This window comes from Carassius gibelio, chromosome A5 (assembly GCF_023724105.1).
Source record: "Carassius gibelio isolate Cgi1373 ecotype wild population from Czech Republic chromosome A5, carGib1.2-hapl.c, whole genome shotgun sequence".
In the NCBI taxonomy this organism is placed as follows: Eukaryota; Metazoa; Chordata; class Actinopteri; order Cypriniformes; family Cyprinidae; genus Carassius; species Carassius gibelio.
The window spans coordinates 23966625-23992085 of record NC_068375.1 but is presented as its reverse complement, the minus strand read 5'-3'; the positions used below and the strand labels follow the sequence as shown (position 1 = coordinate 23992085).

Here is a 25461-nt window from a genome sequence, read left to right as displayed (position 1 = left end):
CACCCATTAGCCACTAATTTTTCATTTTTATACTATAACGCTTTGGACTTCCTGTTTATTGACCGGAGGGGGTGGCATAAGGAAACGGGAGGGAGGGGTAGTGGAGAAGGAGAGGGAAAAGAAACTTTACTTTAGGGGGTTTCCATCTTTCCTGAGATGAGAAGAGGCTACAGGAGTGTTCATGTTTTATGCCTGTCTTGATGTTCTCTGTGAATCTCTTTTTTTACCATTGACTATTCCTGAACTTACTAATAAAATAGTATTAACTGTTGGTTGGTGACATGAAGAAAAAATGTAATCTAATGATGAATAACTCAAATTCAGTAGCAGTGGTATACCGGCTTCTGGGAAATGTCATGGTATTATAATTGAAAATTTATGTTTTTTATACTATGTACATTTTCTTATTTACGATATTTGAAAAAAATTATCCGGATAGGAAATGTCAAGAGCATGTACAGAAATCCTTTCCTCCTCAAATGTCTGTCAGATTTGTCAGCTAGTGTCACATATGTATGAAGCAAAGAAGATATCAGAGAGAACCAAGGCTTATACCACCAATCTCCATCCCTCGCTGAAAAATTACATTCAAATCAGCAGTGTGGGGTATTTTTGGATGTCCAAAAAACATTTTAATTTTGATAGATTTTAAAAGCTATGGTATTTCCAGTTGATGCATGATCCTATCCAGTAATCGCTGTAAGCTTTGTGTTTTGTTAATTTCAATAAGAAACAAAGAATCCAATTTAAATCTTGAAATACTGTAAACCAGTTAAACTGCAAAGTCTTCTGTTACAGTTATTGAGTTCTGTAAAGCTCATACTTATGCAACTCTTCACATGCCACATATCATATTTGTTGATGGAAAGCGACATGTGAATGGTGTTAGACAGTGTGTTTTACTTTAAGTGTGTGATCTAGAGGCAGTAGAAATGTCGGCGTCTGGGGGGGAAAATCCCAAAGCACTGCTGGGAGTCAGGGAGTTCTGGAATGCTGAAGGGGCAGAGCATTGAGGAAGGAAACGGACAAAGCTGATCTGATCACAGCAATGAAAAGTGTTTGTACGTGACCATTTGTGTTCATATGCACATGCAGATTTACGCAAACATTTTGACATCTGACATTTCGGAGTTCTCCTGACATTTGAAACTATAAATTTGCATTTGGTGTCCAGCAACTTTGGGAAAAAAACACTATTGTTTTACTCTTCACTTTTCACCTTCATTTCCTTGTGCTTTTGTTGTAAATGGAAATGATCTTTTTAGGCTGTTTGTGTAATATGATATATTTTAGAATGTCATTTCATCCATATCTATTCCAGTGAGCCAGAGATTGTCTTTAAGGGCTTTCAGGCAGCCTGCTTTTATAAAAAGCCCTGAGTTTCAGAGCCCAACTCACCCTGACAGCCATATCAGCTCAGTCTGCGTATGAATACAAAGACTGTTACTGACAACATCTGCAAGCCGTCTATTATTGTTTTGGATTTGTTTTGGCTCACATGGATTAAACGCCTATAAATTATCACTTTTTTTATATTAATAGTCATAACGTCAAGATTGTGCCAAAGCTACTGTTTTGATTGACAGTTATTCTGTTGAGAAATGTTGGTTTCCTACGTCTTGCCTCACACAGCATTGTCATTGGCTATCTAGTCAGTGCATGCATGGATTTGATAGTTTCCCAGATGTTAATGGTGTACACTTAGAAGTTTTATGCTAATGTGGCCTACTTAAGAAATTCTCAAATTGTTGTTTGTACTGCACAAAGAGAAAAGCGTTTTTGACATTTTAGAGGACAACATTTCAAGTTAATCACGGTTTCATTAAATGCATATTCTGATGTACCACTCATATATTTTACACTCTGTCTGGCTTATTAGTTTCAGCAAAATAAATCCCCATTTTTTGCTATCCAATTCCAAATCACTTTATTCAATTTGAAAACTCCTTCGCTCCTTCCCCAAATGTACATCAAACAGTACCTCAATACTTTCTAGGCAAATTACTGATATAGGAGAATATTTAGTGTGTTTACTAGTGCTTTTTAAACTGATTTGTTCTGTCACTCAGACACCAACAAAATCAAAGAGCTTTCATTGGCTCCTAAAACATGAAGTGGGTAATTTCTCTTGTGCCCTGGTAAATCTAATGATGGAGTTCACTACTGGAATATTAATGACATGAGGAATCTCCCATTTTCTCTCTGGCTATCTCCTTCTCTTTTATTTTAATTCCTGTGTAGAAATACTACTGCTTCTGACAGCTTTAAATCATGTTTTTAATGAGATGATAATGGGATCGGTTTCATTGCATCTCCGATTTAGTGGATAGTGTCCAGATGGAGGCAGATGAGAAACTTTAATGTCAGGATTGATTTTCTCAGGGCAAGTCACTTTAGTTTGTTTTATGTTTGCTTGAGGTCTGGCCATCAAGTCAGTCAATTAATGCAAGTAAACAGTAGTTTACATTGCAGTTACTGTGTAAACTACTGTAGCCCAGCTGCTGTGATGTCTGTTAATCATAGAACAAAAGAAAAAAAGAGGAAATCAAGAACTTTTTCAGCTTAAATAGGATTAATAGGATAAGTCTTTATTTAACTTGCAATTTAGTGTTTGATAACTAGGGATATGCCAGTATCAAATTTTCCTGTTGCAATAAATTGCTAATTGCTAATGAATCTTCAGAAGATTTTTTTTTTATTGGCACTTTGTTAACTAATGAATTAATGTTAACTAATGAAGTGTAACCTGATGTAAAGTGTGAATGAACAATAAAGAATCAAAACACTTTCAGACAATATCTAGGGCATATTGTAGTCCAGATTAAAATGGAAAAAAAGTTTGAGAATAAATGGCGTATTTAGCCTAAATATTTACGTTTAATATATCTTAATATTCAGTTTTGATGCTGTGATGAACACCATAGGAAATCCACAAAATCTGAATGGCTATTTAAAATTATTTAAATATGTTTTAGAAATTCTGCATTTTGACAAGTTGATGAGAATATTATTCTTAAAATGCATTCCAAATTCTGAATAATTTATCATATATATTATTATTCACGGTATCTAGAAGTGCCCACAATAACAATTTTGTGCATATTCATTACCGTCATACATCTCATTACCGAATACCTGCACATGTCTATTGATAACTTTATTTCCTACTTGCTGAAGGGCACAGGTAAATATGTATTTTTTTTTATAATGGGTTAATGTGAAGTCGTTGTAACTTACGAGCTGCGCAAAATATGATAATGTTTTGCGAAGGTGATGGAGATTTACTGCTTATTACAGAACCAGCTTTACTGACAGGATTCCTATTAAATATTGTGCAGCCCTAATGTGAAGAATGTTTTAAGTTTAAGTTAGAAGTTATTTAAATGTTAAAATGGAAAGTTCTCAATTATACTGTAATGTTGAATGGCTATAGTCAATGGTTAAATATTAGCGGGGAAAACTATTTCACAGAGACACCAGTAGTAGTATTCGTATTAGTTATACTCGCCTTCAGTAAAAACAAATGTTAAATATATACTGTTTTTATGTTGTTTCTTCATTTTAAGATTGAATGTTTAATTATTGCATTATAAAAGTTTATTTAAATACTTTAATGTTAGGTGGGATCAGGGTCACCCTAAGTGGGGTTCTTTTGGTGTGGTCGCACCAGGCCCAGTGCTGAACGGACCAAGGGGGAAGCTCTTTTACGTAATGAAATGGTAAAGAAATCAAGTCTGATTCTGGTTTTATTTTAATCAAGTGATAATGATTGATAGAATGATACATTTCTATGAAGAATGATGATCTAGTGACAATCTGGTGTGCGTTGATCAACCCCAACCCCCCCCAAAAGTGATTTTTAGCCTTTTAATCCTCTGAACACACACACACTAGATGATTCGAGCAGACCACGAGACCACACACTTGATGATTGTAGGAACGATTTCACAGTGACACTTGATCTCACGGAGGCTCGCAAGATCAAACGTGACTAGACAGGAAAAACAAATAGGACAATCAACATTGTCAGCTGGCTCTCCTGGCCCGTGTTCTGTTTCACAGTGAAAAAGGAAATATAAAAAAGAATATGGATGACGTTCTATGCTTTCGTGGCATGTTTGTGGCTACTAAGTTTGAGCTATAGAAGCATGAAACATCCGGTTGGTGACACTTTGCTCGCTCTTATTGGCTATTGTGGGGATCACGTCAGAGGCAGCCCGATCAAGGGTCAGTTCATCGATGCTCCAACTCGATTGGGAGCAGATAAATTATCATACCACATAGAGTATATTTTTGGACAAAAAATTGTCTGCGAAAAGCCGCGAATTGGGCCACACCCCCTGATCATTTAGGGATGCAAATCAGGCTTAAAATCAGCCCAGACTATTAAAATGGTCTAGTGTGCGGCCAGCATTACACTACACCACTGACTTTACTGATGGTTACATAAGCGCTCGTTTGTTTCATTTTTTTATATTTTGTTAATAAATCAGAGTTTATTTGTATGTGTACCTTTCTTTTTTGGGGCATTTTGGAGGCACATGTTGTAACAACAAAATGTGGGCTCGTCCTTTTTGTATTTATTTGTGCTAATGTCTTTTTCATTAATTTTGTCATTTTCTTGAATTAACCCTACTGAAAGAGTATATTATCTAATTTCACTCTTTTACTTTTTCAGAGCTGGAGGCGAAGGAGGCCTGTGACTGGCTCAGAGCAGCAGGGTTTCCTCAGTATGCTCAGCTGTATGAAGGTAATTCAGAACTCATCCTACAAAAGTCCACTCATCTCTCCATTTCCACACCATATCTGTCTCTTTCTTATGCCCATTAGCTCTGCTCCTTTGTGTGACTCATTTTTTTCTTCTGGTTTCCCTCCATATTGTTGCTTTAGAAAGGTGCAGAGATCCTCCCTCCCACTTTGTTTCTGTTCATGTCCATGACTGAATGGATGTGAAAGCTTCAGTATTATTTTGTTTGAGGCTTAGTGATTGGAGAAATTCATGCGATGGCTTTTGGTTCAGATCCCTTCTGGGTTGTGTAAAGCCATGCTGAACCAGTATGAGTTTCACAGCACTGCTCTGAAGCAGCCAACACAGGTGCTTTCAGAGCTTATTTTAGTCCTGCTGGCCTGCCCCATAACCAACCAGAGACTGATTTGTGCCATTTCACATAAACTAATGTTTAACAAATCTGGAAAGTTCATGCTTGCTCAGTTAACGGGTAATAGAAACAGAAATAATTCTGGGAGAAATCAATTTTAGTTTTAAATAATTTGCAGACTCAAATCGAAAAAAAATAATTATAATAATTCTGTCATCAGTTACTCATCCTCATGTCAGTCCAAACCCTCTGATTTACTTTCTTCCACGGAATGTAAAAGAATTTCCCGGTCACCTGTTTTCCATATAATGATAGTGAATGAGGACAGGTGCTTTCAAGTTCCACAATGGCAAAAAATAAAGCACAAAGTGTTATAAAAGTTATTCATATTTCACAACTTTATTCCAAGTCTTCTTAAACTGTGTGATAGCTTTGTGTGACACTAGGCATGCACAATGTAAACATTTAGATATTTCACATTTGGATTACCTTTGACAACTGTCATCTAATACTCTCTTAAATCAAATCTTTTAAAATACGGTACTAATATTTTAATAACACCGTTAAATGCAATCTTTAGCAAATCCCAAAATTGTGATGCTTAAATTAACTTACAGTACAGTTACATTAACTTACATTAAACTTACAGTACAGTTGGTAGAGTATGCTGATAATACTAATACAAATCCATTAAAAATATTATTTTTTACTAATCTGTAAAAAAACAAAATACAGAAACTCTATTTTAGCTATTTTTAGCGGGTCTTTTCAATCGTTTTTTTTTAAATGAAAGACAAGTCCTTTGGAAGGATGTATCATCAGCTACAATGCTTCGAACACGCTGTACTTTTATCACTCGCAGCCTCCTTTTTATTCCTGTCAAAAATGAAATCTGACTAACAACTACTGTACAAACAGGGTTTTGTATTGCATCCTTCTGTTTTTTAGCATCTCTCAGCATGAGTACTGCCTTTAAGGATGCTGTTACAAGTTAAAAGCAGAACTTGGGATGCATTATAATAACAGGCTGCCAAAATGATTATCAGCTGATATTAGCAATATTTTTCCATTTTTAATAATAACAATGTTAAATGTAACCTTTAGCAAATTGCTAAATGATTAACCATATTTCATACAGCACAATATGGTGATGTACATGATTAATTTTAGTTCTTAGTGTTTATTTTTATTTATTTGTTTTTCAGTAATTTTAATATTATCAATTTATCAGTTATATATATATAATATTAATGTTGTTTTTAAATGGCTAATCAAACTTATTAATTCCTTGTGCTTCTCTAAAACAAATAACTATCATATCTGCCACCTGCACACTGATAAAAAATGTAAAAGCCAAATGCAGCAGCACTTCCGTTCACTTGTCTCATGTAAGCATCCTGACAAGCACCTGTCATCGGCTTGGCTTCCTCTGAAAGAGTTGTGTATTTTCCTGCTGCCTCTCACAGACTAAGCTGGCAGTGCCCTGACCCACGCTGGCTGTGACAGAAACAGAGATGTGCTGAATTAATGATACGCCAGTTCCCAAGACATTCCCGCTGTCCACGTCGTAGGTCCTGTATTGGATTTTTTTTTTAAACAATGTATATCAAAGCGAACTTGGATTCATTCATCCTCTGGACATCTGAATAAAAATAACTTTAAAAGAAGATGTGATGTAAAAAATAGCAAGACTCTGATCCAGCGACTGATGACAGAATAACTGCTCTGATTCTGTATAGGTCAGTGCTGAGGCATTCTGCGATCTCTGTTGTGTGTTGATGTCCAGTTTCAGCATCACAGTCAGCACTTTCCCACTTTTATCTCTGTATCATCCCCTGATGCTCCATTAAAAGCTCAATAGTCATTGCTGGGTTTTTGTTTGGTCTCTTTGCAGCTTTTGAAAATAGGCCTATGTGTAATAACCGTATGGCAATAAAAATAGATTTATTGGGAAAATAAATGAGGACATTTGTTGTCACTTGCATTTTAAGGTTAAATTGCCGCATTAACAAACAGATCGGTCAGGCTTCCCTAAACCCCCCAACCCTCAAGCCACTGCATTTCAAAAGAGAAAAATGACTTTTTTTATACTGTTTATATGCTTAAATGCATTTAAGTGATCTGGGTGCTCTATTTTTGTTATCGGTTCATTAGTGTCTGGAGTTCACTACTGATTGGATATTTCCTTCAGAGAAGGGGCCTTTATTCACCCCCAAGAGCCATGTGAGGGATGTTTCATTATGCGCTTTATTTCACGTCTTCTGAACTGTTGATAACAAACACCCGCTTACCTCATTGAAAGTCTTTGAAGAGCAAGGACAGTTTTTAATATTTTTAAACTCTGATTGGATTATTCTGAAAGAAGAAAGTCACATACACACAGGATGCTTCAAGGGCGAGTAAAAGATGGACACGTTTTCATTCTCGGGTGAACTAACCCTTTAAGAAGTGTTTGACTGTGTGTAAGGAAGAAAACTTGCTGGTGTTTCTTGAACTCCTGTGATAAGGACACTCATAACCAAGACATTTTGAGAGGAAGAGACACAAATAGCTTCTTGTTCTCAGATAAACAAAAGAAATGGCAGCTTTTAAATTCACACTGACACTTCATGTGTCATGCTGTATTGCATACTGTAGAAATGCCTAGTTTGACTTAAGTCTGACTTTGTTTGGCAGCAGGTTGATTTGTTTTTCTTTTGTTCTTGTGGTGTGAGCTGAGTTCTTTCTGGCAATCTTACTGCACTACTGTCATTAGTTGGACCTGCAGCTCAGAGGGGAAGGAGGTTGAAACAAAAGCTGGAAACGGGGCACCTCAGCATTGTTGACGCGCACACACACACACACAGACACACACACACACACAAACAATACACAGGTGTACACACACCACACTCACATTCTGTCTCTCTGTTCCATTTTAGAGCAAGGTGTAGTTTTTGGTGTGGACCTCTGTCACCCTGAAAGAAAATTTTGATTCTAAGTGTTTGCATCGGCTGTTTTGACTTCCTGGACTTTAAAGCGAAGTCAAACTTCTTTTAGTTCACACTCACACTGGTGTTTTAGGATGCCAAAATGTTTGAATGTAATAATAAAAATAGTAATAATAGCCTAATTTTCATTTTATCAGTGCCTTGCCTTCCATAAAACTCAAGTACACCTTAACACAGCATAAAGCAACTAGTAAGCAAATTGAACAATACTTAATGCACACAAGAAATATGTATATCAGTTTTATGTATGTTGATGTATGCAAATGTTTATTTGTTATAAGTGTTGTCAATGCACATACTCTGACAACTCAAACTCAGTGTCAAGATTTTCTCATTTTGTTCATTCGTTAACCACATGCAAACACTTTTTGTCTGCATTGTGTAAGGGTTAAAGTTGTTTGTGTGATCTTCCTTCCTTTTTTCCTCCCTCTTTATCCCTTTTACTGACCACTGGATTGTTACATTTGCTCTCTGTAGGTTTTAATAACCCCATTATAAAGTTGAATGAAGTAATTAATTGTGGTGCTTCCTGTGTGCCCCCAGCCTCTCTGTTCCCCATTGAGATCTCTGCTGTGAGGAGAGACCATGAGTTTCTGGATCACGACTCTCTCAAGGCATTATGCAGGTGAGAAACCATTGCGGTTTCACTTAAATATTAATTACAGTGCTTTAAAAATATTCCATCCATAATAATGTGTTTATGACATACTTTTAATAATATAAGTCACATGTCATGAGGGGGTATCTGCCATTTTATTATCCATCTCTCATCACCCTGGCGATGGGTCGTTTGTGTCAGCAGGCCTTGCTGTATTGTTCTGTATATTTCCTTTTTATTCTCAGCTTTATTCTTTCTTTTCGCATCTCAATGTGGAATAAGTGATTAAGTGACCGGTCACACCTGCAGAAGTCACATTGGAGCGAATGGCCTTTTCTAAAAGATAAGGAATAAACAAAGAGGGGGAAATTATATTTCCCAGGGTGCAACTGTTGTCACTTGGTCCTAAGGTGATAGAAGAAGAGAGAGATGGAGATTGAATACCATTTGTCCCACACTGGCTAGTTACACACACTATGCTTGGCTGCTAGCTACTGATAAAAAATATTAGGGTGGTTTGAAGAATTACGAGAACTGAAACACACAACACACACACACACACACACACACACACACACACACACACACACACACACACACACACACACACACACAGCTGAATCTGAAATACTAGAACTCTAAAGTATACACATCGCATGTCCATAGTTATCTATATTTAAAGCTGTGAAGAAAATGCAGTTATATTTGTGTGCCTCCTACGGCTTGATTGTTGCCAAAATTTTGGATTCAATGCTAGTGACAATACTAAACTGATATCCTAAACTAAAAACAGCCTCAGGCGCTTGATGAAAGAAACGAGGACATTTAATTGATTAATTCAACTTCCATAATTCAAATTAATTTGAATGTAAAATGTAATATATGACGACAACATCAAATGACAGCTGCAGAAACTTCTGTTAGGTGTATGAGTGTGGGGAAAGATGTTAAATTAAGTAGATAGCTTTGTCCAAAGCGGCTTGCATTCAGCAGACAAGCACACCATAAAAAATCGAATCCAATGATGCACACAGCAAAAATATTTTGTGGATATTTGCGCTTTGCTAACCTATTGATAATGCTCTTTATTCTTATTGTCATCTTACTCATTATTATTATTATTATTATTATTATTATTATTATTATTATTATTTACGGAGTAATTCATTTAATATATTGATGTGCACAAAGTCTCACACTCTTTTGTCATCTTTCTCAAATACCACAGTGAGCACACTCTCCTCTTGTGTGTTTGTTTTCTAGGATTAGTTTTGGTCCGTCATGCAGAAAAAGCATTATGTCCAAAAGAAATCCTGTGGCCACTCCTGCCAAACACTATGGTGTGACTAGGCCTATGCGTTTAACTACTGTGATCATTGGTGCGAATTGACTCCATCAGTCAAAATGGATAGTTCTTGCTCACATTGGCTGGTTTGGGCTATATTTCTCTGCCTCTCACAGTGTTTGTACTTCAACTCTGACGATTTTCACAGATAAATCATGAGGTGACATTCATATATGTGATAATAATGCAGCATCTTACATATACACCTAGACAGGCACATAGAGAGGGCCAAATGCTCATGAACACATCACTTACATGTATGCTTTCAAGGCCACTCACATCGACTGTAAGCAGAATGATAATCAGATAATGACATGGTGATGAATGCCTCTCTACCTCTAACAAAAGTCCTGTCATGTTGGAGCTGATCGGGCACAGATGGAGGGAGAGTGGTGTCAAGTTCAAGCTATTCTAGAAAAGATGGGCTCATAGAGCACTCTGTCAAGTGTGGTATTTATGCAGTTGACCTGGGAGCATCATCAGACCTCAGTCAACCTCAAGAAAAACACACTTACTGAATTAACTTATGGCTTCGATACCTTGCTGAGAGAATAACAACAAATTAAGCTAAATAGTCCATATTTGCATCACTCTTTCACTTTGTAATTTGGTCTTTGGTTTTGTGACTTTGTGCATTTATTCCCTTGGTGTACGTTTTACAAAAAAAAGATTTTTCTCCGATGTCGATATTTGTGAAGATTTGTATTTTCACAAATTTGAACCACTGTGCCAACCCGCCCCACTAACCAAGAATTATACAAGCAGATATCATGTGAATTAAAATCCTACGGCACTCAAATATTCTTCTCCTTGTGTCTACGTGTGTGTTTAGGAGGCTAACGACCCTGAACAAATGTGCTGCGATGAGCTTAGAGGTTCATTTCCAGTGTAAACAGGTAAAAAAAAAACACACCATCCGCTTCTAATTCAATTATGTGATCTGTGATTGCTCTTTGCTTGTCTCTTTTCATCAGTTTTGACTTCCACTAGATAGTATCTTTTAAACTTAATTTTAGCAATCCTTTTAAAACTCATCTATGCCCTTGGGTTTTTACTATTTTTAGTAGAGTGAATTCTGATACACTCGGTTTGCCAATTTTCTTCTTAATACTTTCAAAAATGGAGAAATCTTTTCATTATCTAAGTGTGCGTGTTTATGTGCTACTGTCAGCAGAGTGAGGACTCGGAGGAGGATGACTCGTGTGCCCTAAGCTCCCGCTGGGCATTTCAGCGTGAGAGTAAAACTTGGTCCCGTCTCTGCACTCTCTCACCGTCCCCTGTCCCCCCTGGAAACCTGGCCTCAACCTTCCGACCCTCAGGCAGTAGTGACAGCGTGCTGAGTGACATTAGTCTCCTAGAAGTCACCTCGCTGACCTCCGACCTCAGTGCTAGCAGTTTGAGCTTAGACAGTGCACGGCAAACTACTTCTCCAGAGGTTGCAGCTTTTAGCGACATCACAGTGGGTGAGGGTGCATCGCTAGTTTGCGTCTCAACAGGCCAAGATGAAAAGGATGACACCGGATCCTCCTCATCTTTGCCGTCTGTAAGAGAGAAGCCGAAGCGTCGATCTAGATCTTTTTTAAGGAGGAAGGAATCAGTAAAGAAGCGGGATTGTGAGAGAGCGACCGTTCCTAAGAAAATTTCAAAGGCAACCCAACACCAGCCACCCTCGGGTCTGCACTGTACATCCAATTCAAGTTTGCCTGGTCAAACCACTAAAATTAAGGGCAGAATTGCCAAAGATGTGGCATGGAAGTCACATACGATATGCCGCAGTAACATTAGCCAGGAACGCACTCAAGAGCCAGTGCACAAGCCTCAAAGATCATGCCTTTACCTGGAAGACTACCAGTTACCCAATCAAGTCAACCGTCAGAGGAAAGAGGATCGTTTGGTCCACCTGCCCTTTGACCACAAGCCTGGAACTTTCCCCAAGTCTCTCTCAATAGAAAGTCTCTGTCCGCTCTCGGTTTCTCAAAGTCCTGACCATGTTGACTGGGCAGGAGATGATGGAGACCTGTCTTTGGATGGAAGTGTTACTCGCAGTGTGTCGCAAGATTTTCTCTCAGGTTTTGGGAGGAGAAGCTCAATTGGAAGCATTTACGATAATGTCCCAGAGACACCAGGCAATCCATGTGACATCTTTGACCCTGGAAAAGAGAAAGTTTTCAAGCATCTAGATGACATTCTACAGCATGTACATGGGCTACAGCAAAACATTGATGAATGGTCGCGCTCACTCGGCATTCAAACACAAGACCAATCGAATGTGGAGACCGAATCCACAGCGGACACAACTTTGCCCAGCAGTCTGAACTATGATGAGCAATCAATGTCTGATGTTGGGACAACAGTGAGCGATTATGATAGTCCAGGAAACTCTGTCAATGAAGGAGAAGAAGGAGAAATGAGAGAGAGGAGGGACTCAGGGGTGGGGGCATCACTCACAAGACCCAGCAGGTGAGTAAAACTGATGGTTAAATTAATGTAAGAGTCATTTAGTAAATTCTAGCTTGTCCACATTTGTTATCAAGACAAGGAGTTTTTTTTTCTTATTAAAAACATAATTCCACTTTATGAAATCTCATCACTGATGAAGATTACAGGACCTATTACAGAACCCTGGGGTAAGCCAAATCTGTTCACTGGAAAACCACTTTTTTTTCTGTGGATTTTTATCTTACTTGCAATAAAAGATATCTAAACATTCTTAAAATAAGATTTATTTACTACTTTATAAAGCAAAATTGTGCAAGATAACTGTATATATCTATTTTTGTAATTACAGTTATCCTATTGGCGTTTTTTTTTTTTTTTTTTTTATACAGTAAACCTCACTAAATGTTATGCTTTAAAACAAGAAAAATTTGCCAGTTTGATAAGACCCATAAACATGTACATTCTGAAAATAAGACGTAATAACTTATGCATTTTTTTTCTTTTTCTTTTTTTAATGATTTTTAGTTTTTATGATACATTACAAAACATTTATTTAAATTTTTTTTTTTAAGTGCATAAAAAAAAAGGAAAGGAAAGAAAAGCATTGAGTACAATTCACATAAATTGCACTGAGAGGCAGAGCAGGTCCAGAACATATGGATGAGTGTCTGAATCAGATTGACACCGGTCACACTCAGTGTCATTACAGGGTTTCGTGCACCCTAAACCTGCTCTTAGAGCGACACACTGACTGGAGTCCGTATCAGAAGAGGGAAGGAGGCAGGCACATTACTATTTTAAGCAAATTTACTTTTTCTTAAAATCAGACTTTATCAAGAACATAATTACAGTTTGTGGTATCATTCACCAGAGGTATTTTGTCAGGTACATTCTATTTCAGGAAGTTTACATGCGTCTCTTACATCCAAGAGAGTGAATGTGCCTGCCTTTATATCCATCGGTCCATGATTTTGTTGTTGTTTTTCCTCACTCTTCCCTTTCTTCCACCCATTTCTCTATCCTCAGAAAGTTGCGCTGGCACAGTTTCCAGAACTCTCATCGTCCGAGCTTGACCTCAGCATCATTAGAAATCAACAGGCAGTCAGCTGCCCAACTCAACCTGCTGCAGAAATTCAGCCTTTTACGACTGACCGCCATCCTGGAGAAACACACAGACACCGGCAAACACGGCTGGAATTGGTGAGAAAGTACATTGTCACACACTTTCTAAATAACCCACAAGATGGTACCTCAAGGCATGTTCCTCTCCCCAAAAATGCAGATGCATTGGACACATTCTCTGACTCAAAAGGTCAGTTGTGGCATTAATGCTCTGTCTGACACAGGAAATCTCATTTCTGCCAAAGGTGTTTTTTAATGACACAGTCAGTTGAGTAAAATCAGCTCTGACAGATGTGGTAAATGACAGCATCTTTCAGTCTCCCTCTATCTGTTCCACTGCTGGCTTTTTATTGCTTATGAAAATTTAATTCCATCCACCTCTGCCAACAGATCTAAAATTACAGTTCTGTTTATGTGCACACATGCAGATATACATGCACACACACACTCTCCGTTCTCCAGACATTTTCTATTTGGCATTGTAGAAACGGAGTGTAAATAACTTTTGCATTTGTCCATTTGAAACTTCAGCTGCCGAAAACGACTTCTGATGATGAGAAGCTTATAGGTCTATCAGACACTGTCATGGCTCGCAGATCTAAAGATGATTCATTTCATTCTGCACCAGTGACTGAGGAGGCATCATCTTTCCTCTTTCGTCCACACCCCACCGTTAAAGTCCAGCGTCCGTGTCACAGACCGCAAACAGATCCAATTTTCACAGGGTTTATACATACATACTGCAATTCCATTTGCTCTTGCTCACTCACTACAGCCTGCTGCGGTGATTTTGAATTTATCTTGCAATGATATGACCTTGCAGGATTTTTTTCTGGGCATCCATTTATTGGATTCTTGTTCTGTGTGCTTTTTAAACCTCCTTTCCTCATTTATACATGAATATATTACATAGCCGTATATTTGTCTATGTAAACATAAAACTTAGTCAGTAAATAATTACATCAATAATTGGATGCTTCCAAAGTTTTGTGCTGGAGATTGAAATCAAATATAATGAATCCTTTATTTCTCTGTCATTGGTCAGGGTGGTCCCAAAATTTATGAAGCGCTCCAAAGTTCCAGATTACAAAGATAAACACGTGTTCGGAGTTCCGCCAAGCGTAAACGTCCAGCGGACTGGTCAGCCTCTGCCTCAGAGCATCCAGGAGGCCATGAGATACCTACGCAGCCAGTGTCTAGAGAAGGTGTGTATGGAAGCAAAGGCACTCACACAGTCACATAAACACACTCCCCCCAAACTTCTGCGTCTTATCTCCAATTCTTCTCTGCAGGTGGGAATATTCCGGAAATCAGGGGTTAAATCCCGAATCCAGGCCCTCAGGCAGCTCAATGAGAATTCCCCCGATCATGTGACCTACCAGGGCCAATCAGCCTATGATGTGGCTGACCTGATTAAACAGTACTTTAGGGATCTGCCTGAACCCGTGCTCACCTCCAAACTTACAGACACCTTTCTGCATGCGTACCAGTGTAAGTGACACACACAAAGCCTCACATTTTTTTTTAATGCTTGCAAGTTAATTTTTTTATGAGCCAAACTCATCATTGCTTCAATCAGCTCTACAGCTCACTCCCCGGTGTGTATGTGTGTGTGTAGTCGTTCCAGCGGAGCAGCGTTTACAGGCCGTGCAAGCAGCTGTGATTCTGCTGCCAGATGAGAACAGAGAGGTTCTACAGACGTTGCTCTATTTCCTCAGCGACATTGCATCTGCACAGGAAAACCAAATGACTGCGGAGAATCTGGCAGTCTGTCTCGCACCCTCCATACTGCACCTGAATGCCTCCAAGAAAGATGGCGCTTCACCAAGGTGTGTGAGAGTCAGCTTTTGTCTTCATTGCGGGACCAGCCAAGGACCCTATGAAAAAAGTGAACTAACATAATAAAGTCAATGGAAAAGGCTGGATGTAACTGAATGGAATAAGAAATGACTTGCTCAATTTTCCAAAACAACTAATAGTCTATTGTGAACATCCTGATCCCTCATGGAATGAAAATCATCTGTCTTCTCGTCAGTTTTTCTCTACTTTGGTCACTGTTTATGTTGGGTTTTGTTACAGGCTTATTAGCAGGAAGGGAGGAGTCAAGCCAGACCACAAGGAGCTGACTGAGAACATGGCTGCCACACACTGTCTTAGTCACATGATCACTGAATGCAAGAAACTATTCCAGGTAACCACTTTTAAATTGTTGATGTTTGAGTTCTGATTTTATGTCATTTATCATGTCTTGTCCGCATTAGCAGTGGCAGGATTCATCTGTGGAATGGGGAGCAGCTCTTTTTTGCGCTGATCAGCTTTCTGTCACACTTTCTTTCTGCAGATCCCGCATGAAATGATGCTTCAGTCTAGGAATTCTTATGTGGCTGCTGACGCTCAGCCGCTGCCTCTGCATGGGCTTGGGGTGAATGCCCTCGGCGAGCCCGTGGATTACCGGGTATACCTAGAAGACAACATTCAGGGTCTTCTCAGAGAGGCGTCTGAGCGCAGTAAAGGCTGGCACCATGCCCACGGCCCCGACAACACTGAGCTGACTTATAAAAAGGTGGAGATTCTCACAGAAGCACTACTGCCCTTTAGATGCAGTTTAGCTTTACGCCTCACGCACACACACATAGTGAACTGTGACATACATCTGAGTGAAACGCATTGGAAGAAAAATGTAGGATAGGGACTTGTTTCTTTCTATAGGTTGTTGTTTGAAGGGAGGCATTGCAATTTAACCAGACTAAATTAGAGATTAATAAAAGGTCAAAACAAAAATAAGATTGAACATGCATAGAAGATTCTTGCAGAATAAGATCAATAACATGGTGTTTAAAAATATATTTTCATTCACATTTCGTAAACTTTGGAATGCTCATTTAAAACATTGGCATACTTTAGAGGGAAACAGTGCAACACGTTTGCAGCAGTGAATCACAGTGGATTTTAATAATTTTATATATATATATATATTTATTTATTTATAAAAAAGGTTAAGAAAGCTTTTTTTTATATATGTTGCATTTATGCATAAATACATCCCTGCAGCTGTTTGGGGAGTCAATATTGTGGCAGCTCTTGGACTGTGAAGAAAAAAGGAGCACTCTCAGCCACTCTGAAAGAGGAAAAGAAAGATATGAAGCTAGGATGGACATGAGCACATTTCCAAGTCACTAAATATCCATCAGAGTGTGGTTAAATCAATTTAGACATTATTAAGAAATGGAAAGGAGCATGGCATAGCTGTAAATCTTCCTACAGCAGGCTGTCCTCAACAAAGTGACTATGCATAAAGGTTACAGGTTTCAGTGACTGGGCCTGGAGAGACTGGATGAAACCGTTTCAAGCGTCCTTGATCAGTTACAGCTTCAGAGTGGCCCTGGAAAAGGAGAAAGTCACTGCTAAAATGTCATGTAACCAGGGCAGGGCTCAGGGTTATGTTTGGAACCCGTACCTATTCGGTTGTTAAGTGATGATGTAAGAAGCGCTGTTTCTGAGTCCAAGCCTCAACTCGCTTCACTTGAGAATACGACCTCAGCAGCCGTTTATGAGCACTGTTTATTCATATTAATCATTTAAGCTAAATGCTTTCAGACTTACGGTATAAACTACACTGTCCCTGCTCACAGCGCCCCAAACACAAATAATTTTTATATATATATTTTTTATATTTATATTTTCATTGTCTGCCTATCTGGGACTTCGGTATGGAGTTAAAGGTTAAGATTATAACTTTTTCGCTAGTTTTCTATCACATTGTGAGTTTATATTAGCATCTTTTGTTGTTTTCTCGTGCTATGTGACGTCAGACTTAACAAGCGAATACTACTTCCTTATCTAAAACATTATAATGGAGAGAAACAAAATACACACAAAATTTAATATGCTTTCAGGTTCGTATACTGCATACAATTAATATGCAACTTGTCAAACCTTATTAAAAATGTAGATGTTATATTAAATAGTCACTATAATACAATAAACAGGATGAGATCTCTCAGTTAAGAGATCCTAACCCTGAAAAAAAAGAGATGTATTATTCTGAATTTTATGAATTTTCCAAAGCTTTATGGGGTTTTCAAGACTACGAATGTTTTGATGACATTTCTGCTCCACTTTGTGTGATAGTAGTGAGACGGGACAAAGCCCCTGTAAGATATTAGGGGATTCTGTTGTCTTTGGACGGGAGAGAGCACAAAAAATTCTTCAGATTAATAAGCAGAACATTTATAATACAAAATCATCCTCTGTAAAGAAATGAGGCGTGAACATGTGAGAATTTATCATTATCTTTCTAAATGAGCACTCTTTTGGGCTTGCTTGGGCCCCCCAAAACTCTAAACACGCCTCTGGGTTCAGAAATCACTTAATGGGTTTTGGCTGTTCTTCTAGACATTCAGAATTTATCTGGGATATCTGGTTCATTAATAAAACACATCCGTATGGGAGGTGCTGTTAATATGCTTTAAGTGTTCGCTCTGAATGTTATTTACAGTTCTGTTATACAGTTTTAGGGCAGATTAAAGCAACAATTTTGCAGAACCACTTTGCAGAATAAAACTTTGCAGAACAGCAAAAGCAAATAAAATGTTAATATCATTATACTACATAATACATGACAACACTTTAAAGATATTTTTTTTTTTATCTTCTTGCTGATGCCAATCCATTCTGATAATTCCAGTGTTCATGATCTCTCGAGAAAGATTCCCAGTCCTGCCAACTGATTCACAACAAATTGTCAAAATAAAAAGAAAAGAGGTTTATGTGTGTGAAATGTATTGATTTATCAAATTTCAGTCATGCTAGACATTTTCAGTAGAGACACAAACAACTTCACTGAGGATTGTTTATCGTTTTTAGAAGCATGTAAAGAATTCATTTATAAAATATATCATTTTAATTCCATCCGTTTATTTTGTAAAGCATTGAAAATTGATTTGAATTTTGAGTCGTATTGTTAGAATTGTTTTTTTTTTTTTTTTTTCTCCTGTTTGTCAGACCAGGACAGTTACTATCAGTCATGGAGACTAATGCATGCCTGCCCACAGTAGACAGATGTACTCTACTTGTCTCTTGTCACTTACACTCAGGGGAAGGAGATTTAATGCTTGTGGCAGTAGCAGTCTACTGTCTCTCCTTAGATTTAACCTGAAAATATCAGACGCTCAAGCACCATGAGAACTGTTGGCACAAACCGGGGCTTAAACCATCTGCCATGAGCTCACCTGCTGAAATGGTTTCTCTTAGATTCAGTCTCTGGATCAGTCCAAAGAGTTCATTGTGGTGGTCCGCTGTGAGACATGCACAGATATGCTCTTCTGATCAGCTCATAGTTTTCTAGTGTTTCCAAAAACTACAGAACCACTTCCAGAACTTTCAAAGTCATCTGCATTATCGTGTGCTATAATTCATTATTGTAGTTTTGGCATGACCCTTAACATCTAATGCGATTTTGTGTGCAGGTAGGAGACGGGCACCCGATGCGTTTATGGCGCGTTTCGGTGGAGATCGAGGCTCCGCCAGCTGTGGTGCTGCAGCGTGTTCTGCGAGAGCGCCACCTGTGGGATGAAGACCTTCTTCACAGTCGAGTCATTGAGACTCTGGAAAACAACACAGAGGTTTTCCATTACATCACAGACAGCATGGCTCCACATCCTCGCAGAAACTTCATAGTGCTCAGGTACATAGCTGGAAAAAAAACTACAATTTTTTTTTAGTTGTGATCAGTTTGCTTTTTATTGTTCTTCGTCCATAACTAACAACTGAGCCATAGCAGAAAAATCTTGAAAAAGTACACGTTTTCGGATTCAAATTGATATAAATAAACCACAAATTAATTTTGTGATTTCAGAACGGTGTGATTTTTTTTTTTTCCTTCCGTTAAAGTTATTGCGATGGATTTTATTATTTTTGTGATTTTGTGTTAATATATCTTTAATATAATATTTGTTTCAAAGTTTGTTTTGTTACTTTAGTAATTTATTCATTGAAACCTTTTTAGTCATTTTTACCAATTCTTGAAGCATTCACTGAATGAAAAGCGTGTTCTGGGCCATATCCCAGGAGGCACGGATTTGGGCTGTGCCACTGTGTGAGAGCGATTGAATCAGCAGTTTCAATTTTGTTATCACTCCAGCCAGGACTGAAGAGAGTACCGGCAGTTATGAGAGCTGTCAGTTCACTAGAATCGCTCCCAGGACATGCAGTGTTTGCTTTTTGACTGGTTATAGTGAGGTAAACAACACACAGCAGTGTTGTGTCACCGTTCGTTTCTCAAGTCTGTGGAAACACGCAGCTTCAGTTCGCATGGCCGACAATCCAGAACATGATCTATTCTGGTGGAGAAAAGGGGAACTAGTGGGCCCTGGCCTCCAGGTTGTGACCCACTGATCTAAATGTAGCGTTTTGTGTTGCAGACGTTGGTGTAGTGATCTTCCAAAAGGAGTGTGTGTTCTTGTGTCTTCCTCTGTGGATCATGATAACGTCCAGCTGGAGGGAGGACTACGGGCTGTGCTCTTGACATCACGCATCTTTATTGAGCCATGTGGAATGGGGCGGTCTCGGCTCACACACTACTGCAGAGCTGACCTACGGTAACACACTTTACAGATGGCTCACTACATCACTCATTTAAAAGGTCCGTTATTAATTTGAATCTTACATGTTTGTATCCCACAGGGGGCGCTCTCCTGATTGGTATAATAAAGTGTTCGGCCATCTGTGCGCAATGGAGGTTGCCAAAATACGCAGTTCTTTCCCTGTTCTGAGAGCACAAGGACCGGAGACCAAACTCTGAACCCAACGGGGTTAAATCTTAAGACTGTCGTGTATGAGAAAGAATGAGAACTGTGAGAGCACTGCTGTGAATCCAGGGTGACCGTGGAAGTCAGAAGATGGAAAAGTAAGAATAGTAGAGAAGGTTTTAAACCGCTTGGTTAACGGGTTTGGGAATTAATGAGAAAGAAGACAGTACTGTGTAGTGAAGTAGTTGGACTATGCAAAAAAACAAAACAAAAAAAAACCCCTGTTGTGGGTTTTAAAAGCCATGGATGATTAATGTGAAAAAGCTTAAGCTCACAATCATACTGTTGACGCTGCGTCTAATCTTGTATGTGTGTTTTGTTTGTGTGAGTGTTCATATCTGTTTGTGTTAAGCAGCGTGTCTGTTTCTTTGCCTTAAATTCTTTCTCATAATCCGGTGTGGTTTGTCAGACACCTCATTCATTCTCAGGGTAGATGTAAGCGAGTTTTGCTTTTTTACTTGCACAGAAATGCAGAACTTGCAAAGAAAACCTGTCAATCACCAAACATATATAACGTCATAAGACACATGGGGGTGGGGGGGGGGTTGATATGAGCTCCCTGTGTACTTTGCATTCGGTGCATCATCAGTCCAACTCAACAGACATCATAGAGACTCCAGACATATTCTCTGTTCTACAGCTCATGATAATCTAATGCAGGCCAAACTGAATCAGTCTGACAATTTTCTACATCAGTTATATTTGTGACCTCAATCCCTATTCTTCCTTTTTCCACTAGCACCTTTTTTATTTATTTGTGTCAGCCATTTACATGTGGCAAACTTCATTTGTGAAGTTTTAATAAGGTCTGCATGGAATCCATGGGAATGATATTCAAGAGACTTCAATACAGCTTTACTTTTTTTACTTTTATATTTCTATCTCCTCTAAAGCTAAGGTCGTTTTTGTGATGCGATTAGATGATTATTTTTCTTATTGCCATTCGTAATTGTCTTAACTGCCTCTGAGCAACTAAAAAAACACTTGTGTGTTTGTCTTTTGTCTTCTGTTGTCATTAAATCTGTGCTGTTTCACCAGGGCATTATGTAATATCAGTATTTTATTTATTTAAAAGTATAAGTGCATGTATGTGGTATTTTTATTTTTTTTTATGTTCTGCCTAATAGTGAAATGGTGAGTGCCACAATGTGGTTATATGTGCTTTATGTGATATACAGACCTCTGGTCCATTTTGAATGATAATTCAGTGTTAAACACAGGTGTCATTTTCTAATAATGTTGATTTTATTCCTACATTTTCAATCATATTCCCTTGTGTATCATGCCAACTTATCGGTGCAATTCGAATAAAGGAGCTTTTCCAAAAAAAAAAAAAAAAAAAAAGTTTCTGTATTTTTGTTTAGCTTTTAAATAAACCATGGTGTTAAGCCTAAAATAGAATTGAATTCAGCTAATCTGTGTTTTACGGTGTGCAGCAATCCATTTGGACCACATCAGTGTCCTGCTGGCATAAGGTGTTCTAGGACATTTAAGGACACAGGTTTGGTTGGCCAACATCTCTGTAATTGTATTTTAGGGCAAGTGATGAATAACTCCCATTTATACAAGCTGCTTTTCTACAGTATTCATTCCAAACTGGTTTTATTGATAGAGTAATTACTTCATCTGAGTCACAGTCTGGGCTGACAGTCTGCCCTGTCGCAGTGAAAACTCCACGTGAGCTGTCATCCCTCTGGGGAGATAAAGTGCTTTTTGTTTTTTGCCTCATTAATTATTAAAGTGTCTAAAAGTGGCCAATTATGCTGTGCTGATGGCCTAGCAGGCGACAGTTCCCTTAATATTACACGAGAGTGAGATGTTTTTGGAATGGTCAGAAAATACAAAAGATATTACCTTTTTTTTGTTTTTTAAAGAAAATTCAGTCGTTAGAAATGTTTCTAGAGACGTTTGAAGCTGTCAGCTGCAGAAAGTTTATATATATATCTATATATATGTATTTTATTATATTAAAATTTTAGATGGCATCTGCAGACCATTTTATCAATACAGGTTAGTAAAGTGATTTTTTATTATTAATTTTATGGAGAAAATTATATCCCATTGAAGTTATCACTGAGCCCTAGTTTCTGTAAACCTGGCATAATAAAGTGTCCCATCAGAGTTTTAGCCAATCAGATGGTACTTGTGCCTGTCAACTATTTGGTGCATTCACAGCATGGAGTCTGTATATGGGCTACACAGAGTTTGGGGAACTTTGGGTTGTTTTTCCCTTGAGTAATGTCTCACCAATTGAACAGTCAAAAAACGGCATGCCCAGCTAGACATCCTAAAATAATTGGGTGATAAATAAAGACCAAACAGGACCAAGACCAACAAGAAGAAGAATGTTTCATCGCTCTTGAAAAATTATAGCGAGGTTTGTCTGCTTATCAGGTAAATAAATATGACTGTAAGTCATAGCTGTCTACGCTCAGTGGAGGTTGTAAAAAAGCTGATGTAGCATATAACTAACACCTTTAACCAGACTATCCAGAGCCACTGTAAAAGAGTTGCGACAACTTTTTGATCTCGCCACTGCCGCACTCACATGGTTCAATAAATCTGTGCTTTCAGCCTCCATGGAAGGGTCTAAACAGGCCTGACAGCAGCAGCATATTTGCAACAATTTGCTGTTAAAATGGGCACCCAGTGTGCAGTGATTACTAAGTTTACTACATTTAGAGTAATATTTTGGGGAAGGATGCGAGACAGTAGGTTTTAATGTGTTCATTATGGAGGTAATGTGGATTGTGCCTATCCTAATATTTACAGAATGTATGCATTGATAGTTTTCTCATTTGTATGGCCATAAGTACTCACATCATAAAGTTATTTACATAAAATAAAACTTACGTAAGCATGCACAACAAATGAATGTCAATGAGTACAAACAACTGCTCATTTTAACCCAGGAAACCAGTTTGGACCATAGTTCAGAGAAAAGGTAGATGAGTTTTTCCTTTAAAGGACCGTCTTCATAGAAGCACATTCGACCTCCAGAAGAGAGTGAAAGATGGCAGTTAGCAGGCTTTGAAAGTGTTCAAAAAGTTTGCCAACTGAAGAAGATGACGCAAACGCGTTCAGAACAGTTCGGACATTGTGTTGGAATAAAGGTAAAAAATATATAAGCACTGTTCAGTTTCTTGCACAGACGGATCGTTTCATGTCTTTACACATCAGTGTATCATCACAAGCCGCAGGGTTTCTTTTGGTTTTGTTTAAGGTTTTTTTTTACTCTCAAAGCCGTGATTCCCATTTACTCACATTATCATACATTACGACTGACAACTCCAACGGTTTAAGTTAACAATCTTTCTTTGTGTTCTACTGAAGAAACAAAGTCACCTAAATCTTAGATGCCCTGCGGGTAAACAGATAAACATCACATTTTTATTTTTGGGTGACCTATCCCTTTAATGTTCTTAGTATGTTTATATATATATATATATATATATATATATATATATATGACAAGAAACATGGTTGAATTCGTGTACAAATGGTATGTAAATAGAGGTTCATTTGTGGTTTGTGAAAATGACTCTATCAATTATTTAGTGAATATTGTTGAAAATCTTTTATATTGTTGTGCCAAGTGTGCCATCTTTTGATTGATTAAAGGTTGTTTAAGTCTCTCTCTCTCACACACTCACACACACACACACACACAACCTCTCCTTTTCTCTCTTCAGTCTTGATTGTGCCTCATCTGTTGTATCGATTAAGTGAATTGATTGTCTAGTAGCTTGGCTGGCTCAGGTGACAGAAAAAAATCACTGAGGCCACATTTCAGACCTATTAGATAAGATTTCTTATAACATTCTGGTTGTTATGTCAGAATCTGAATCAATGCGAGATAGAGGTCTTTTTTTTTGTAACTGGATCAAATGTAGCATTAGATGTTACTGATACAGCATTATAGATGGTTGCATTTAAATCAGTCTATAAGGTCATTAAGCAGATACATTGTTGGAAAGATTTGAGGACCTGTTGAAAATAATAGGTGGTAAATAAAAAAAGATTAGATGGAATCCCCTCATTTCATGCATATAGAACACAAATCTGATTGGATTGCATTTAGGTAAGTTTAGTCCATGGAAAACAAAAGTTTGCTTATAAAGTACTGGTTCAATACACTGAGCACTTCTGAGGGTGAAATAATTACTGGATCTTCCATGTTTGTGGCATTAAAATACTTGAAAGGACATTCAGATTTTTTGTTTAAAGGCACTGTGTAGTACAGTAGGTAAGATAAGAAATTCCCTCACAATCTCAAGACATGCAGGGACAGGTGAATTGGAAACACTGTAGGTCTGAGTGTGACTGTATTTTAGACTCTGGAATGGGTTCCAGCATCCCTGTGCTGTGGAAAATGGATGGATGTAGCTGTATAGTGTTGGGTCGGAGTCTTTAACCAACTGAGTGGGAGAAATGTATTAATGTATTTTTATCATAATATTTTGTATCTTCTATATTATACATGACATGGATTATTCTTTAACTGGAAACAAGGAAAGTATTCCAAACCAAGATTTGTATATTTCAATTTGTTTTTGAGTCATGATTGTGAAATCAAAGACACCTGCTTGAAGATGTTGATTAGCTTGTTCAAGTGTGTCAGAACTGGAGCAAATCTCTGCAGGACAGTGTTAAAGAACCCTTGTCTACACTGAATGTTCTTTGTTATTATTATAATTTTTTTATCCAATTAAAAAAAGGGTAATGATTAACATCTATATTTTTTAACTTGAGCCAATGAAAAAAAAAAAAACTTGCCCTAAGGGTGATCTAAATGTTTCAATTGGCCAAATCACTAGAATATTTTGAGTTGGAGCGGTTTTTATTTTTTACAGTGTTCGGTAAAGCTGCTCTCTGGTAATGAGGTCTGTATGTCTTTCTTAAAAGGCATTCTTTACAAGCTGATTTAGTGGTAAGATAATACACTGACTCTTTTTCCTTTGCTCTGACATATATATATATATATATATATATATATATATATATATATGTCAGAGCAAAGGAAAAAGAGTCAGTGCTGCCAAATGAGTGCAATGAAATG

General features: G+C 37.9%; 1 protein-coding gene across 4 annotated transcripts in view; it reads left to right on the top strand.

Annotated features, from left to right (window-relative positions):
- Nucleotides 1-20900, top strand: part of stard8 (StAR-related lipid transfer (START) domain containing 8) — a 40768-nt gene extending 19868 nt beyond the window's left edge. For 3 of the 4 annotated variants that reach the window (XM_052592672.1, XM_052592670.1, XM_052592673.1), the window contains 13 exons: nt 4679-4750; nt 8633-8714; nt 10865-10928; nt 11204-12492; nt 13498-13671; nt 14639-14798; nt 14886-15084; nt 15212-15422; nt 15673-15784; nt 15935-16156; nt 19062-19279; nt 20016-20192; nt 20278-20900. In XM_052592672.1, coding sequence (XP_052448632.1) covers nt 4679-4750; nt 8633-8714; nt 10865-10928; nt 11204-12492; nt 13498-13671; nt 14639-14798; nt 14886-15084; nt 15212-15422; nt 15673-15784; nt 15935-16156; nt 19062-19279; nt 20016-20192; nt 20278-20395 — 3098 coding nt within the window. In that variant the 3' untranslated portion in view covers nt 20396-20900. The remainder of the gene's footprint in view (nt 1-4678; nt 4751-8632; nt 8715-10864; nt 10929-11203; nt 12493-13497; nt 13672-14638; nt 14799-14885; nt 15085-15211; nt 15423-15672; nt 15785-15934; nt 16157-19061; nt 19280-20015; nt 20193-20277) is intronic. The other variant, XM_052592671.1, reaches the window with a different exon arrangement.
- Nucleotides 20901-25461: the final 4561 nt, after the last annotated feature.